Genomic DNA, 16,530 nt, shown 5'->3' on the forward strand with positions numbered 1-16,530 from the left:
ACATTAATATCCATTAATCAATATCGATAAACAGTAGAAAATTAAAAGTACACTTTGCCATTCATTGGGAGTTTTGGTGCCTATAATCTAATCTTTGAGATAAATTAAAATTGGGCTGACTAGCAGAATTATTGTGAAAAACCTCTGCGTGCTGTCCGTTTTGGAGATTGCTCGAAAGTGGCCGAATTACCGGTAGAGTTGGCGAAATTGCTAATGGAGAAAAATGCGACGGTAATACTGAAGTCCCCGCTTGTGGATGTCCAGAATAATTGAAAAACCTTCAATAATAAGATTCGATACTTGCAAGATTGGACATAAAATGAAATATATTTGAATAACGAGCAAAATTACCATAATCGATCGCCGACAAATATTGGTCTTGGAGCATGTATACCAAGACTGGAATAATATTGTTGAGCCAGTAATTCCACATCATTGGTGTACTTTCGTTTCCACTTTGTTCGTCTGTTTTGGAACCATATTTTTATCTGAAAAAAATAAACTAATTAACCTGTTACGTAATAGTGAATACTTGTGAAGTGAAGTGAACTAGTGAACTAGTGAAACTATTCCAACGTACTAAGCACTGGGCAAATCTTATCGTTTTCAAACGCAGGGCAATATATAGTCGCTTAAGAATTAAGTTGGGACATTTACGATAAATAAATAAACTTTTGCAATTTTACCGACCGCTCGACTCTTCTATAACATGAAGATTTCTGATGATATGGCCTCGGTAGCGCAGTAGGCAGCGCGTAAGTCTCATAATCTTAAGGTCGTGAGTTCGATCCTCACCCGGGGCAATTTTTTTGCTTTATTAATAAACATTGTAAATATTTTCAGTATCAAATCTATTCCTCCTACGGCAATATTACTAAAGTTTTCTGTTGGTTTCCTTTTTAAAAGCAATAAGTAGTTCCGTCAGGACTATCATTAGACTGCTAAATATTCTCTAAGTCGACGATACGGACAATTAATACTTGGGCATAAAGTCCACGGTGGCGTTTTGGCACGCATAGTTCCGGAGCGACGAAAGAGTGCACTTAGTCGTCGAAAAAAAGAGAGGAGTAGAAGAGCGCGGAGTAGATGGAGAGGGCGAAAAATCTCAAAGGGAGCCAAATGGACGGAGCGCAATATATCCTAATTAAAAAATCGACGCCTCTCCGGTCTGTCGCCTCGCGCGCGGCTCGTTAAGTCAGAGAAATATTGTGACATTTATGCCCACGACCCGTGTCTCGTTGCTCTGATCTGTCGGGCTGCCTGCCCCCCTTTCTCCCGCAGATTGCTCGCCCGTTGACAATTAAGCTCGCGCGACCCCTTTGATTCCGCTGCCTGCTATCTTTTTGCGCGAGTCAGGCTTCTAGTTGACTCCCGGATTGTTTATTTATGCCAGGTCCACGCACAAATTAGCGATATTTTTGGAGGTAAGCACTCTTGTCGGGTGAGAATTACACGAGTCGGCTGGTCTCTAACATGCCGCGCATGCACAATCCAGTCCAATTAACTTCCTCTCCCCCGGTTTCTTTTGCGCTCAAAAATAATCTGCCGTATTTTTCGGCGCGAGCTCCGCGCGGTAATGAAGAAATCACTTTGAGGAATTGTTCATTAACTAGTTGTCTGCTGCATGGGGGACGGGCGCCGTAGCCGATCGCGCAGGTATACGTGCAAAAACGCGAGCTCTTTCGTCGCGGCGAAGAGGTGCTAATTGGTCTCCGCCAAGTCGGGGCTCGCGGGCGCCTCTGTTCCGTGGCGCCTGCACATGTGGACGCTCGCGCCCCATAACTCAACGAGCCGGCGACGACGTCGTCGCACGCTAACCTTTTTCAGGTGGCGAGAAGCCGGCTGCCCGCGGTTTTTCTAATTGGACTTCCGCGTGCGCCGAGCGAGCTCTTTAATTTACATGCTATCGTTCGCTGAACTGCTCCCCTCGCTTCGCTCCCGCTCGCTCGCTCTCTCCGGGGACTGGGCGCGCACGTGGTTTTTTTCTTACAGCAGGCGAACTAATGAAGACTGCTGGGAAGGCTGAATTATTCAGGCTTTATCCCGGGTCGATATGTACCTGGGTCTCGGTGAGCTTGAGGGCTTTGCTGAGCTGCAGTCTCTTGGCGACGCTCAGGTACTTGTTCCTCTCGAACTCGGCCTCCAGCGACTTGATCTGAGTGGCCGTGAAGGCGGTGCGCGGACGCTTTTTGCGCTCGTCGTCGCTCGCCGCGCTGGAGCTGCGCTCCGGCAGCTCCTCGCGATCCTCGCACAACGCCGACGTCGAGTTGGCTCCGTAGCTGCTCGTGCAGGCCTCTGCAATCGGACATGAGGATGAAACTGAGCTCTCGAGAGCTTGCCTCGCGCAGGAGCGAATCGGGAAGAGCGAGGTATTCGCGCGAGGCATCTCCATTAATCAGCGAATAATTGGGGAGACAAGTTCGGCGTAACTCGCGCGCGCGCTCGCGGCAATTAGCTAAGCTGGAAGCAGGCGTGCGCGCGGCGGCTCCGCGTTCTATTCTCGCTCGCTCGACTCGTCTCTCTCTCTCTCTCTCTCTTTCTCTCTCCCTCTCTCTCTCTTCGCCTCGGTTAATTTTTTTGTAGCCGCACTTCTTTTCTCGGAGCTCGTTCGTCAATGCTCGCGTGAGCGCGCGCGAAAGAGGAGGTGGGATTTGCGGCGACAACAACGATCGAGAGAAGCTCACCCGTTCGCTCGACTCCATTTAGCCCGTGTCGGCGCGAGTAGGTTTTTGTTAATTTCGGTCGAGCCACGTCGAGCTGCAAATCGAACGCCACGAGAGTACGCAGCGGTCGGTCGCGCGGCTCGCGCGCCAGTGACACGCCTCAGGTGGCGGTGCTCGTCGTCGCAATAAATATCCCGGTAAAAACTATTCGTGGCCCGAGAGAGGAGGAGCGCGAGACGCTGCTCGCGAAACCGTTTACCGACTACTAATTGTCAGATGCCGACGTAATTGCCCCTGCGCGCGAGCTAAAACGGTAACACCCTTACTCACTCGCTGTAATCGGCCGATCGCTCATTGCGGGCTCTACTACGTATTCTGCCTTTTGTCGCGATTTACGGGCTGCGAGCTTCCATGCGACTCACCGAGTAATTTCGAATTGGCCCAAATTTACGAGCGGGCAGGCAAGGAGTTCGTCGCCGATCGTACCGTTCGCTTAGATAAACTCGGAAATATCGAAAGCGCACTTCCAATCGCTGTTGACCCGTGACTTCGACAAATTCAAACGTTTCCGACCCGCAGTGCGACACAAAAATAAACTTCGTTTACACTCGAAAGTGCAAACGACTGTCTGCATGCTTTGACATCTCTGAGACTGCTTTCAGAAAAAAAGCTCATTAGAAGCGTTGAAAAACAGTTTCGAAAATAAGCCGAGTGCCTACTTACGGACAGTTCACTAAATTAACCCAACGAAATTCATGCGACAACGCAATTCAGAATGATAATTTGTATGAAATGCGGGAAATAGGTAAATAGAGCGGCGCACGATCGTCGAGTGAAATATTGGAGACTGGTAAGAATTATGTCGTGGATAGCGACAGGACGTGCCTCTCAAAGTCGTTCAAGCATCACGGGCCGCGCGGTAGAAGGTCCACAAGCCCCATATCCCAGCGGTTGGCCATTTCTCAAAGCACGAGCAGCAGGATGCGGCCTTCGCGGCCGTTCTATCCGTACACGGTGTACAACGAGGGAGAGCGCGAGAGCGAGAGTAGCTTGCAGCAAAAAGATCAGTTGAAGTCGATGAAGCAATCAAGCTCGCGCCGAAATTGGCCTCGTGTCGTTTGTTAGGTGAGCTTTTTACCGCGCGGCAGTGAGCGCCTGAAGAGATGACGAATGACCGGATAATTAGGAGCTTTCAAGCTCTGCCCGCGACACGCCTACTGCTACACCTATAAATATAAACAACATTTCCGAGGCGCTGCTGCCGCCCGGTGGGGGGCAGGGGGGAGGGGAGAGATTGATGGGGCTGGCAATTCTTACGCGCGGCTAATCGAGCCGCCCCGCGACCAAAGCCGTGCGTCGCATCCGAACGGCGGCAGCACATTCAGACTTGACCGTCCATTTGCTTTTGCCTTTAAATTGTTTCTTAGGCGTATTTTCATGCTAACAGATAATACGTTTCAGCCCGAGTAATGTTGCGCGAGTACTCAAGTCGCCGTCGCTGCACTTTACTTCTAACGAGACCAGACAAAGAGGCTTCGTCCAATTAAGCTTCATTTTACGGCTTCTGCTAGCACACGAATTCGAATTTGAAATAGAATGCTCGAAATGCTTCTGATTCAATAATGACAGTGGACATATTTGCATAGGATTGTTTGTGCTTAACACTTTTCTCAAAACAATTTGCTTTCAAGAAGCACAGGTTTCCGATGCTACACGGCGCACCATTCTGGTGCCTTTCTAAAACGGCCCTCGACAGCTATCAGACCCATTATCGCAAAAGAAGCTTCGCCAGCAGACAGACGGCTCAGACAGATAATTCAAAGACGCAACGCGGCCGCTTCCCCGATCCATCAAGCCGTTTTTCCGAATCCCTCGCCTGCCTCCCGGGCAACGATAAATCGAAAAGTAATTAACCGGACGTTCTCGCGTGGCTCGGCCAGTGGCAAGATTTACGCGACGCGTTGACGGCTTTGTAGTCGAAACGCGCGGCGCGCTGCGCTCTTCCCTCGGTCTAGCTCGCTGCGCGAAGGCTCCTTGTCGCGTAAAATTTTCGGCCTCTTGCCGCGCGGATGGCCCGATTTATGACCTCCGGCCAGTCGCGCGCGCGCGCCCCGCGAGGCAAATTAGTCGGCTGGCTGAGTTTTTCGCCTTGTCGCACGCGCCACCGCCGCGCTATTTTTGTTGTGACACTTTGATGCGGCGCGCGGCTTTGTTCGCCGCCGATTGGCCTTTGTTCCGAGAGAGTTTGATTGGTGGCTCGTTCAGCTTTCGCAATCCGAAGTTGGATCCTCATTAGACGATAGTTAACAAGAGAAATGGCTTGCTTTACCTTCGCAGAATGCACCGAAACTGGCAAACAATGACTATCGGCTGGGAGTTAAGCTCCAGCTAATTGGGCGAACGAGTTGGCTTCCAACTGTACAATGTTATCAATAGCGGATATAATTTCAGTGCCCAGTTAAGCGACGAGTGATTCCAGAAAGCCGGCGACTTCGGCAAACAATGTCGCAGCTCGGCACTTTGCTCACGACGCAAGTAGGCGTCGCGTATAGCCGTATTTCTATATAGCGAAATTAGCGAGGAAGAGGAAAGCGAGCGCCACAGATAAATAGTAAACGGGGCCAGAACATTGAGTGGGCGTGGGCCACTCGCAGGAAGTCGTGGATCAAAGTTGCCGAGCAACCCTCTGCCCCATCTCCGCGCCCGCCGTGGCGCGTTACTTTTAATTGAGATTTCGTCGGAGAGGCAAATTATAACGTTCCCGCGTCAGCTTATCGTCGCGCACACGCTGACTTCCTCGCTTGGCTGATAATGCCCGCCGCGTGCGTAATGCGCTATGCTACGTGTTTAATTCATCGTCCGGAAATTCATTTGAGCGATGCGCGCTCGTTAAGATTGCCGTTCGAGTTGGAAACTATGTTGACGATAGAGGCGCAGAGACGTCATAACTTTGGTAATAGTAAAGCAATGAAGTTGAGTTTGAGCTGCGCGCGCGGCCAACTTGATTGCTGCATAGTTTCGGCACTTTGATTTATCGTAAAACGTACCGTAATGAATTTCCGGATCCGGTGACGTTGAACACCCCATGTCCGACTCGTGGAATTCAATCTCTTCCGAAATCATCACGGATGAGTCAGGGTGGACTATCAGCGACTCCTGCTCGTCAGCTGCAATATGTTTTTCGCCTTGTTCATTCGCGCAACTGCCTCGCAGTTGGGGCGCGCTCAAATTATTAACTCACGCATTGTTTGGCTATACGCACCATTTGAGCAGGCCAAGCGAGCAGGGGGCATCGTCGAATAGACATTTGAATAAAACTCCACTTTGTCGTAACTACTGTCGCGCGCACAAACGAGCTTGTTGCATGGCGCCAGCAGTCTCTCGATACTGAAGGAAACTTTGGGAACGTCCGTTCGGTAGCTCTTGGTCGTGTCCTCGGCAACTCGGTCGCTGTCCTCCGACATAGTTCACAATCACTTCGCAAGGTCGCCAAGCACTCGCAAAGCTTGCGGACGATAAGCGCAAGGACAAAGCTGCGCTGCGTTCGCCAGTTCGCAAATGGTCCCCTCGGCAGACTGAGTCGTCGTCGGGATTCACTCGAGTTTATTTCTTTTTCAGCTGGTCTGTGGGCCGAGGAGGAGCCACGTGCTCGGTGCGTCACTGGGTTCCCGGCCAATCGGCCAAGATTTTGGGCGGTACTTGGCATCATCGCGCAGGCAGTCGGTGCAGCAGCCGTCGCCCCGTAATGATCTCGTATGGGGCTGCTTGTTCCGCGCGCGGCGCCGCCGCCGACTCCCTACGATATCTCCCTAAACGCTCGGTAACGAGCTGCCCATAAATTCGTGTCTCCGCTCTGCTCTCTGTCTGCCCGATTAATAACCATTTACACGTGCTCCACTCTCCAACCAACTTCACTCCTGGGAATCTTCTGACTTTATACTTTTTTTCGCGGCCCTTATTTCCAACTCTCGGCGTCTATGAGAAAGCCGATTCGAAAATGCGATCAGCAAGCTTTCGTTGTGAACGATTTTATATCTCGTTCAAGTAACATATTTGCTTATACCAGAAGCTGTCCAATGTTTCATCGTTCATTGACTAACATGTCGTGAATGGAAAAAACTAGTTTTGACAGTTTGTTAAAAACTATTAATTTTAGTTGAGCATTAAAAGCTTCTACTGTTGATTTACGACACGCAATTACGATACGATTCACATACAAAATATGAATGCAATTAGAACAAAGATGCAATAAGAGATCGAGCATACCGCATCGATCGAAATATGTTAATCTGACAACTGAGATATGCAAGCATAAGTAATTATATATATATACTTAGCGCTTACTTCAGATGAGTCGAGTAACCGCAATGGTAGTTTCGAGTCAAGAAAAGTGATAATTAAGCACTGGCTGCCGAGGCCGTAAGGTTATATAAATAGGCGTCGAAAGTCGCTGCGTCAATGTATCGTAAATGATGAATGGAAGGGCGGAGAGCTTTCGGTGCTTTTTCACAGCTTTCCTCTCCTTTTTATTAATAGCCATCTTAGGCAATGACAACTTACTTGGAACTTCTTTTTTGACAAATCAAATCGCTTAATGAGTTCAATGTATTTTAATTGTACTAAGCAAGTTTTTTCAAGAATTTCCAGAGGAATGTTAATATTTTATCATTTTAATTAATATTTTTCCACTTGTATAATTGTTTATAACTTAATATTAACCATTTTAGGTTTGTTGTAAGATATGTATAGCAAAAAAACCAAAGTTCTGATAAATTTTCTTTTATTTTGCACCAATAAAGAATTAGATAAATGTATGATCTATTCTTAAATTGCGTAAATTTAAAATTATAATAATTTTCAGTGCAGTGTCGATGTTTTAACTTAATTACGTAAACGATGCATTAAAAGTATAACTCCACGGGTTGCTGCAACTACAGTCTATGCAATTATTTTTCATAATTCTTTCAAATAATGTAGCAGTGACAAAAACCTATCAACGATACTGCTAAAAATTATGTAAAAATTTGCATCATATTGTAACAATTATTTTTACATATTTTGCTTCTCATTGAAATAAATTACAGTACATACTGTGTATAAACTTAAAATTAAAATGTGATACTAAGCAACACCTTCAAGCATATAAGACGGTCTTTGCAGTATTCAACATTTGTAACACAAAAACAAAATAAATTTTTCTATCATCAAAATAATATTTCAAATAGTGAATTAATTTATCATTTAAATGACAATAAAACGATAACTATGTTTTTCGTACGGTAAGCAAAATGTATATTTTATGTAAAAAAAAAAAAAGAAAATTAATTTCACCATATTTTTTTCCTTATTAAAATGAAGATTTACATTTGTTGCGTCGAATTACCATTCCACGTATTATTTTCGTCATTGTCATCATCTCCAGAATGAAGGGTATGTATGTTACCACGAGCTCTAATTTTCGATGTTCCTTGTCCTCCAAGTCTCCTATAAAGAAATGATTTTAAAAACGTAATTTGTAAACAATCAATTTTCACTATGCAATTAAAAGACAGACCTTGCGCCAATGTTTCCAAGTCGTCCAAATGCTGGAAAAGCATTGTTAGATGGTGGGATCCCTTGATTTCTGTTTGCATTGTTACTATCATTTGATTCATCTCCACGAGGTCTACCAGTTAAATATCCCATAACATAGTTGTATATGCTGACTACTGGTGCAAGAAGTGTCCATAAGAACTGTGAAAAGATACCTCCTCCATCAGTTGATTTTATAACAGACGATGGATTGCTCTAGAATATAACGCAATTACAAAATTATTCTACTACTTGTAGAAGAAAAGTAGATTTATTAATAAAATATGACATAACGTACCGACTTTATTGGTAAGATTAAAATAACAGATGAAGGAACTAGTTCTAATTCTGTTAAAGTTTTACGATCATCATTAGAACTGAAATCGCGTCTTGGGAAGAATGCAGACATAGAAAAATGCTTAAATGGTATCTGAACGTTTTGAATAACGTATGCTCTCAGATTTCCAAGAGTATCCGTTGCTTGGAACGTTTGAGTCGCACTTTCACCAGTTGGCAATTTGAACTGTATTCGAGCTTTTGACATGTCACAGGTAGGTGCTTGAGCTTTAGCTTGGGCTCTAACTTGCGCTTCTTCTTGAACTTTCTGTTGTTGAGCCACTGTTTCCTAAAATTTATCTTAAAAAATTGAAGATACTAACAAAAATAATTAATTTACAAACGATAAAAAATAGTCAATACCTGTTGATGCATTTCAAACCTTTTCTTTCTCTCTAACTTATCCTCTTCTATTTGTTTCAAAATTTTTTCTCTTGCAGCAGCTTCGGCTGCCTTTTCCTTCATTATTTCTGAATATGCTTCTTTGATTTCGTTTTCTTGCTGCTGCTGACGTAATTTTTGCACATCTCTTCCTACTTTTCTTCTTTCTATTTCCCTCTCTCGTTCTTTTTGTTCCTCTTCTTCTGCTTTCTTTTTATTTTGCAGTTCAATTAGCTCTCTTGCTCTTTTAAGTTTTTCCTTAAAATTAAATTTATTATAATTGATAATATGTTTACTTTAATCAATTGTAAAGAAATTTTAACTTTAATATAGCCTATAACACAAAAGTTGCGTTATAGGTTCTACTACTGCTACATTGTTACTCTCAGATCTTACTGCTTGGTTGAAACTTGTAGAGTCTGCTGAATTATTTATTACTATACTTGCTCCTTGCGTACTAGTAGAGGATTGTGTCGATTGTTCAGAATTTATTAAACTTGCTGAAGGATCTATTGTCTGTGGCTTAGCTTTTAATACTATTGAATCAATTTTTGATGCTAAGTCATTTGACGATAGCTTATTACCAATAATTTCCAGTGGTGCACCATTCTCACCAATGAAAAATATTGACGGAACGGGAACCAATTGATCTGTTGATATATGACAAATTGAATTAATATTCAATACTTTGTCAATGAAATATAATTTAATATTTACATACACTAATATAGTTGCAAGTGATTTTTGAAAATCTCAATTTACATTAAGCAAACAATACTGTTGCCATACTGTTTAAAAGAATAAGTTAGTTGAAGTGAAATATATACTTACAAATCTGTGCAAAAAATGTATAATTTTCAGAGTCGCTCTGAAGTTTGATAACAACAAATTTGTCTTCTTCTAAACGCGATGACACTTCTACAGAATCCAATGTTTTTGCTACTTCTTGTGAAACTTCGTCTTTACCTTTAGTTAAAAAAAGATTATTGAAATAGATTACCACATTTAACGATATATATCATGTAGTGGGTAACATATTCAATAAAGCAAATATAAATTACGTATTTTACAATCAAATTTTGCATGTCATGACATGCACTTAACCTTTAAGCAGAGTAACAAACCTTCCACAAAAACAACAAATATAGCTTTCTTTGATTTAGATGCTGCTATAGCTTCAGGAATACTTCCTTGGAACCACTTCATTTTTTTAATGAATAACGTAAACTTTACAATTTTTATCAACAATTTTCCAGATTTTTCTAAATGACGTTGGTAATAACGAATGTTTCGGGGCACTATGAATTTGATGAATTCAACATGAAGTTCAACTCTCTAGGCTATGTATATATGATGACGTTATATGCTGGGCAACTCTTGTAATTTGAACTTTGTTAATAATTGAACAGAACAGCTGTGTACTAGACCTTAGCTCTTAGCCATATGTTGGCGATTCTAGCGCTTGTCGCTTATCACGGATGAAAATTATGAATTGCAGTATCTATAAACTGAAAGCATTGATTCGTGAGACGTTTAATATTTTGTTGATTTAATAATTGATTATTTTACATATATTGTTTATCAAGATTTTAAGTTGCAATAAGTGCGAATTATCGCGCATAGAAAACATGTATGCAAACTTGCAGGAATCCTAACAAGTTATAAATAAAATCTGACGAATCAACAAAGATTATTTAAATTATTATACTTTCAAATAGCAACTACGCGTTATGCATACATTGGCATGCTTGCATAAAGTAGAGTTATGAATGTTATGATATTCGATTATAAAAAAGTATAAGAAACAAGGAACACAGAACTGAAGAACTGCTCAAACCCAGATTCCAGATCCAGTGCCGTAACTAGTGCTATAAACAAGAATGTTTGGACGTACAATGTAATATAGTATCTGATCTGTGCACGTGTGATTATTTATATTTTTCAACCTGTTAAAATTGTTTAAACATCTTTGGCAATTATGTCGCAGTTAATCAATAGAGGTGAGCATCAGTTTTATTTCTTTATCTTTTATTTATATTATTTATCATAGCAGAAGTGCTTATGAAAACCGTATAGTTCCTCTGCACAGTCGACGATTCTTCCACGCATAAGGCTGTATTAAAATATTAACGTAACAAAAGCTGAGATGTTTTTTGAAAAACTTTTATATACCCAATATGCTAAGATATTTTCTAATAATCATCAATAGTAATGACACGTACATAATATTTCACTTAACGAAATAAAAAGGCTATATTCTAACCTTCAACTACGGCGACAACAATTACGACAATTACTTAATATTGTATGTCCGAAGACCTAATGAACAATAAATGAAAGCTAGATACAAACTGAATAAGTTGAACAAAAGCATTCATTCAATTGTATCGTAAATAGATATTACACTTTACCTTTCTAAATATTCTTGAATTTCTTAAAAAATATCTCTTGAGGTACTCATCATAATATGTAAAAAAATGTAGATTTTTAACCGAGTCAACTTAAAGAGTTGCGAAAATTTTAAATTAAAAATGTTGTTAAGAATAAATTGATATTATTCCCATTATATTTTTAGTTTATAATGGCTACAAATCGCTACGTCTAAATCTACGTAATGATTTTATTTATTATCAAATGGTTATTAAACGTGTATGACCAGATGATTATTAAAAAATACTATTTAATATTCATTGAAACAAATATGAAAATATTTGTTTTTACTTTTTTGGTTGATAAGTGATATATTATTTATTTTTTAATTATTTCCACTGTGTAAAAGTTGTTTTTTTGCTAGAGAATAACATATGACGAATTGATGTCCTGTTGAAATACATTTTAAGGCTTGAGGTTGTATTGAATTGTTAACTGTTCCATATTCCACTTCTCTTGTGTGATTGTGTGGAATGCTGTGGGAACAAAATCGTTGTAATGGCGTAGTGCGTCTGTCCTTGCATGTTTTCCATTCTCACGATATATAGATTTTTGTTTGTTTTAACGTAGATTTTTTATACATTATTTAATAACTCCTAGATTAATCAAATCAACGAATTAAGATTATCGTAATGTACGATTCTAGTGCTGAGGAAATAAGAAATTATCAACGTATTTTAACTTGAAGTCACGAGTGCGTCGCGTCACTGATTCATTCTTAGGAAATGGGAGTGAATAATACAAATAAAAAGTGATAATCATACACCTGTTGGTTACAAAGCTTTTAATCTTGTTGATAATTTTACTACATTCCAACGTGAAACGGTCAAGTAGATACTTTGATAAAATTTATACATGGCTTGTCCAAGTCCACAGTCTGTGATTGTTTAACATTGTGATGCCAAGGCAAAATAAACAATGAAGGTAACTGTGTGCTTTGACCATATAAGGGTAGTAGTGCCTTGTGGCGATGGCAGTCTTCTTGTCAAAGACCTCATGCATGAGGCAATACTCCGTTACAAGAAAGCTACTGGGAAGAATGACAGTACTTTGACCATTAACAGTTTGTCTTCTTTAACTACCGGTGGAATATTGGATCCAGATGATAAATTATGTGATGTGGCTGATGATAGAGAACAAATAGTTGCTCACTTTGTTGGATCTGATGTATCTCACGCAGGAGGTGATGGAGCAAGCTCTGTTGGAACAAACAGTCCTGATTTCTTTCACAGAGAGCACAAAGATCACCATCGCATGTATGCAAGTAGATCTACTGGTAATATAAAAAGAGAAAGCGCCAAAAGATCATCTATGCATGTACTTTCAACGAGAGAACCTTGTATGACAACTTACTCTGCATTGTCTTTACCACGTGAATCAAGGCGCAAAGAGCCACTAGGTCAAGATGCAAAAGCTTTATATGAAATACCAAATATAAAGCCAGATCTCCTTGATCAAGGAGAAATTTGTGAAATTCTTATAAAAAATAAAACAGGACCTTTAGGATTAAATGTTGTGCCTTGTTACGATTTATCAGGTAATGATCAAGGTCTCAGAGTAGAAGGAATAGAGCCTAATGGTCGAATAGCTAAAGATGGTCAAATAGATTTACATGACAAGATTATCAAAATAAATGGACACAATTTACTTAGAATACCTTACACAAAAGTCCAAGAAATTTTTAGGTCCTGTATGAACGAACCTTGTCTAACTATTACAGTGGTAAAACACAAGGTATCTCAAGAAAAAAGTTTACAAAATATTCCTAATATATATAATAATTCAAACAGAGCTTTAGATAATGATGACAGCTTAAAACGTTTACAATGTGCTAATTATAATGTATTACAGACGGCAAATACTCGTAAAATTGGTAAAATGATTGAAATTGAATTAAGAAAAGGGCCTAATAAAAGTGATGGATTAGGATTTAGTGTTACTACAAGAGATAATCCTATTGGTGGACATTGTCCAATTTACATAAAAAATATACTTCCAAAAGGTGCTGCTGTTGAAGATGGTAGGTTGAGACCAGGTGATCGCCTGCTTAAAGTAAATAATATAGAGGTGACAGGTAAAAGTCAGCCTGAAGTAGTAGATTTATTTAAAGCTATTCCACCAAGTGGCACAGTTCACTTGGTGGTGTCTAGGCAAGAGGAAGTATCTACAATTGTATCTGATTCATCAATTGGCCTTCCAATTGTGACTCCAGATACAGGAAATAATTGGAATCCTCAACACGAGTCACCGATAAAAAAAAAAGAAGAATCACCTGATAATTATGAAAAGTATAATTACAAAATGATACAAGTATCAGATGATCCAGCCCTTTCTCCAAAAAAGAATAGAGTTATTCTTACGCTAGACATTCCCGTCCATGATTCAGAAAAAGCTGGTTTAGGAGTGAGTGTTAAAGGCAAAACCAACACAAATGAGCATCCAAATGTTGACTTAGGAATTTTTATCAAAAGTGTCTTACATGGAGGTGCAGCTTCTAGGGATGGCAGATTGCGAACAAATGATCAGTTATTAAATGTTAATGGAGTATCATTGTTAAATCTATCAAATTCTGATGCTATGGAAACATTGAGAAGAGCCATGCTTAATACTAATAGTTCCATTACTGGAGTTATCACTTTAACAATAGCAAGAAGATTATCTTCCTATGAAAATTCATTAGATAAAAGTTTTTCAGAGCAACGCTCTTCACCTTCTGATAAGATAGATTCTCCAAATAATGTTTATATGATGAATTCAAACATAAAAAATGATGGAATAATAAAAGAAAAAAATAATTTGAACTCACAAACAGATATTCTGGATAAAAGTTTGCTTTCAGCATCAGCCTCACCATGGAATCCTGTAATCGATAGATTGACAGAACAGTATAACAAAAATAGTTTGAGAAACGAAAGTTATTGCCTTGCAACGAACAAAACGTGGATGGATCCGTCGAGTATTTCAAGAAAACTTAGTATTGGTCAACGAGATGATAATTTAGAATCAGTATTATTAGAAGACTCTAACGAAAATTCTCACTCTCACAATATCTACTCCGAGCCTAAACCGAAAGCTGTCGACGACAAGGATAGTCAGTATTCTGGGGATCCTACCTACGATAGTCAATTGTCTCTTGAAGAATTTAATTCACCGACAAATAAATTTTCTCGAGATGCCCTTGGCCGGCAAAGTATGTCGGAAAAAAGACACGCGGCTCTCGACGCTAAAAATACGGATACCTACAAGAGAAATAAAAAGCTTCGCGAGGGCAGGGACAACAACAATAAATCGACCGATGACCAGAAGAATCATAACAAGAAAGATTATAAAGATGGTTTTGAAACAATAAATAGCACCAAATCGTCCATCGGAGAGACTTCAAAACATTCCCAGCCCGAGTACTTATACACCATTCCAGGATGTGATAACAAGTTGATTTCTCCACGCAAGCATTGGTTGGTCGACGATGTTCACACTGGAGATGTCTCCAATAGCAGCAATAATAAAGAAGAGCAAGGATTCTCGAACAGTAGAGGGGACATCAAGCAGGCTTCGTTAAATTCTGCCTTGGATGATCGATATAAGAGATCACGAAAGAAGAGCGGAATTCGGTCGATGCTGCGTCTTGGTAAAAATAGAAAATCCTTGAATTTTGGAGATAATATCGAGAATCGACATGAAACTAGTAATTACTGTAGCGGGACGATTAATTATATAGCATAATACAAACGGAAATCGATCAATTTTCGAATATCTGTTTTCGAAGGCAATTAATGAAATTTCACTAATGTTCATGATAGTGCATTGAACATCTAACCACTTTCCATTATTTTATTTTTTTAATATAGTTGATGGTTAATGCACTATCAATTTGTAAGTTTTTTGTAAAAACCGTTCCAAAGTGCCTTATAAATGAAAAAAGGAATTATATCGGTAGATTTAATCAATTTTGTAAATATAATTTTGTATTTCATTTTCATGATTGTTAACGCGGTTAAACGACCGAATTTTGTACTTCATTTACGTATAATCTACTTTAGCATGAAGTCTAGAAAGTGACGTGAATTTCACAGTTAAAAAAAATATAAATTGCATATCATAGATTTTAGGCTTGTTTGAAATTGTAAATTAAAAACCAAATATTTTATAAGTAGATTATCAATGCGTATTAAAGGCCTTATGTTGGAAGAATTTTTGAAGTGGTATAGGTGAGAATGACATTTTAAAAAGTTAACAACTTACGTTCGTGTATACATCTAATATGTAATTTTTCGAATGTTACAGTGAGCCAACCAATTAGAACATCAGTTTACACTCTACAGAAACGATTTAAAGTCAATGTTCAAAAACCAAGACCTCCACACCACAGAAGAGGAATAGTGGAGAAATTTATAACGCCTTTCATTTCAAATCCGCATACATTTAAGCCTTGGAGCGAGAGATGCCAGAAAATCACAGAAAATAAAGAAAAGGCCCAAAAAAAGGTTAATCCCTACGATGTAATAATTGCAAGAGAATGTTTGAATTGGTTTAAAAGCTCAAACATGGTCGGCTTTTTCCACGTGAATTCTATTACCGGGGAGGATCAGTTCAACTTTGCTGTCCAATTGAAAAAAGCAAATATGTATCTGAAAGGTTATCAGACATCGATATTAGATTTAGCTTTAAAAGACACAATTTATGAACCGACGTTGTGCTTGCTCCAAAGGATGAATCGCATTAATCTCTTCGTTTTCAGCCAAGAAACAGATGCTGAGAAACTATTTAAAATTTCAAAGAAGACGTCGCAAGTTGTATTGATTGGTAAGCTTCTCTTATTAAAAAAACATTGAATCTATATTGATATTATTTGATTGGATAGGCTGTTGTTTTATTTTTTTATTGAAACTATTAAAAAAATCTTTTGCAGCTGGTATACTTAATGGAAAGCTGTTACACCGTAATGAGTTTTTGGAGATGGGAAAATTGGATCTTCTGACTTCACAAGCTGGTCTTGTCCAAGTTTTGAGAATAGCCGCTGGAGGAAATCTTAATCGACAGCTAACGCATCATCAGTCTACTTTGGTTACCCGGTTAAAACAAATAGGTACAAAAGAAGATAAGCCCTGTGATGTGAAAGAATAATTGACGGTGCCTATAAGTTTTTTCT

At 39.8% G+C, this 16,530-nt stretch overlaps 4 protein-coding genes and 1 non-coding gene across 5 annotated transcripts; 3 read left to right on the forward strand and 2 right to left on the reverse strand.

Annotated features, from left to right (window-relative positions):
• Positions 1-44: 44 nt before the first annotated feature.
• LOC131665934 (homeobox protein Hox-B7-A) lies at positions 45-6,214 on the reverse strand. The gene is made up of 5 exons (XM_058938202.1): positions 5,926-6,214; positions 5,711-5,830; positions 2,060-2,295; positions 352-488; positions 45-278 (listed from the first exon to the last, which is right to left on the reverse strand). The coding sequence occupies exons 1-5, from the start codon at positions 6,125-6,127 to the stop codon at positions 62-64; spliced, it is 912 nt and encodes a 303-aa protein (XP_058794185.1). The 5' UTR covers positions 6,128-6,214; the 3' UTR covers positions 45-61.
• On the forward strand, positions 731-803 carry Trnam-cau (transfer RNA methionine (anticodon CAU)). The gene has a single exon. It is a non-coding gene; the product is annotated as a tRNA-Met (tRNA).
• A 1,218-nt stretch (positions 6,215-7,432) lies between the features above and the next one.
• Positions 7,433-10,621, reverse strand: LOC131665935 (UBX domain-containing protein 4-like). The gene is made up of 7 exons (XM_058938203.1): positions 10,076-10,621; positions 9,783-9,917; positions 9,348-9,601; positions 8,934-9,209; positions 8,533-8,859; positions 8,218-8,450; positions 7,433-8,147 (listed from the first exon to the last, which is right to left on the reverse strand). Exons 1-7 carry the CDS (start codon positions 10,155-10,157, stop codon positions 8,024-8,026), a joined length of 1,431 nt encoding a protein of 476 aa, XP_058794186.1. The 5' UTR covers positions 10,158-10,621; the 3' UTR covers positions 7,433-8,023.
• A 1,184-nt stretch (positions 10,622-11,805) lies between these two features.
• LOC131665918 (partitioning defective 3 homolog) lies at positions 11,806-15,795 on the forward strand. Its single transcript, XM_058938169.1, has 2 exons — positions 11,806-15,589; positions 15,666-15,795. The coding sequence occupies exon 1, from the start codon at positions 12,300-12,302 to the stop codon at positions 15,102-15,104; it is 2,805 nt and encodes a 934-aa protein (XP_058794152.1). The 5' UTR covers positions 11,806-12,299; the 3' UTR covers positions 15,105-15,589; positions 15,666-15,795.
• LOC131665989 (large ribosomal subunit protein uL10m) lies at positions 15,233-16,505 on the forward strand. Its single transcript, XM_058938291.1, has 3 exons — positions 15,233-15,254; positions 15,666-16,184; positions 16,291-16,505. Exons 1-3 carry the CDS (start codon positions 15,233-15,235, stop codon positions 16,503-16,505), a joined length of 756 nt encoding a protein of 251 aa, XP_058794274.1.
• The last annotated feature ends 25 nt before the right edge of the window (positions 16,506-16,530 follow it).

Source organism: Phymastichus coffea, unplaced genomic scaffold, assembly GCF_024137745.1.
Source record: "Phymastichus coffea isolate CEN01 unplaced genomic scaffold, Cenicafe_Pcof_1.1 PCOF00055, whole genome shotgun sequence".
Classification (NCBI taxonomy): Eukaryota; Metazoa; Arthropoda; class Insecta; order Hymenoptera; family Eulophidae; genus Phymastichus; species Phymastichus coffea.

Excerpts from the sequence above, each read along its gene's own strand:
- LOC131665934 (XM_058938202.1), bottom strand. The coding sequence starts at position 6,127 with ATGTCGGAGGACAGCGACCGAGTTGCCGAGGACACGACCAAGAGCTAC. Across the intron at positions 5,831-5,925 it reads TCGCTTGGCCTGCTCAAATG|CTGACGAGCAGGAGTCGCTG; the intron begins GTGCGTATAGCC and ends AACATATTGCAG. Across the intron at positions 279-351 it reads TTTGTCGGCGATCGATTATG|GTTTTTCAATTATTCTGGAC; the intron begins GTAATTTTGCTC and ends TTATTATTGAAG.
- LOC131665935 (XM_058938203.1), bottom strand. The coding sequence starts at position 10,157 with ATGAAGTGGTTCCAAGGAAGTATTCCTGAAGCTATAGCAGCATCTAAA. Across the intron at positions 9,210-9,347 it reads CTACAAGTTTCAACCAAGCA|GAAAAACTTAAAAGAGCAAG; the intron begins GTAAGATCTGAG and ends TTTAATTTTAAG. Across the intron at positions 8,860-8,933 it reads GGTTTGAAATGCATCAACAG|GAAACAGTGGCTCAACAACA; the intron begins GTATTGACTATT and ends GATAAATTTTAG.
- LOC131665918 (XM_058938169.1), top strand. The coding sequence starts at position 12,300 with ATGAAGGTAACTGTGTGCTTTGACCATATAAGGGTAGTAGTGCCTTGT.
- LOC131665989 (XM_058938291.1), top strand. The coding sequence starts at position 15,233 with ATGGTTAATGCACTATCAATTT. Across the intron at positions 15,255-15,665 it reads GGTTAATGCACTATCAATTT|TGAGCCAACCAATTAGAACA; the intron begins GTAAGTTTTTTG and ends CGAATGTTACAG. Across the intron at positions 16,185-16,290 it reads GTCGCAAGTTGTATTGATTG|CTGGTATACTTAATGGAAAG; the intron begins GTAAGCTTCTCT and ends AATCTTTTGCAG.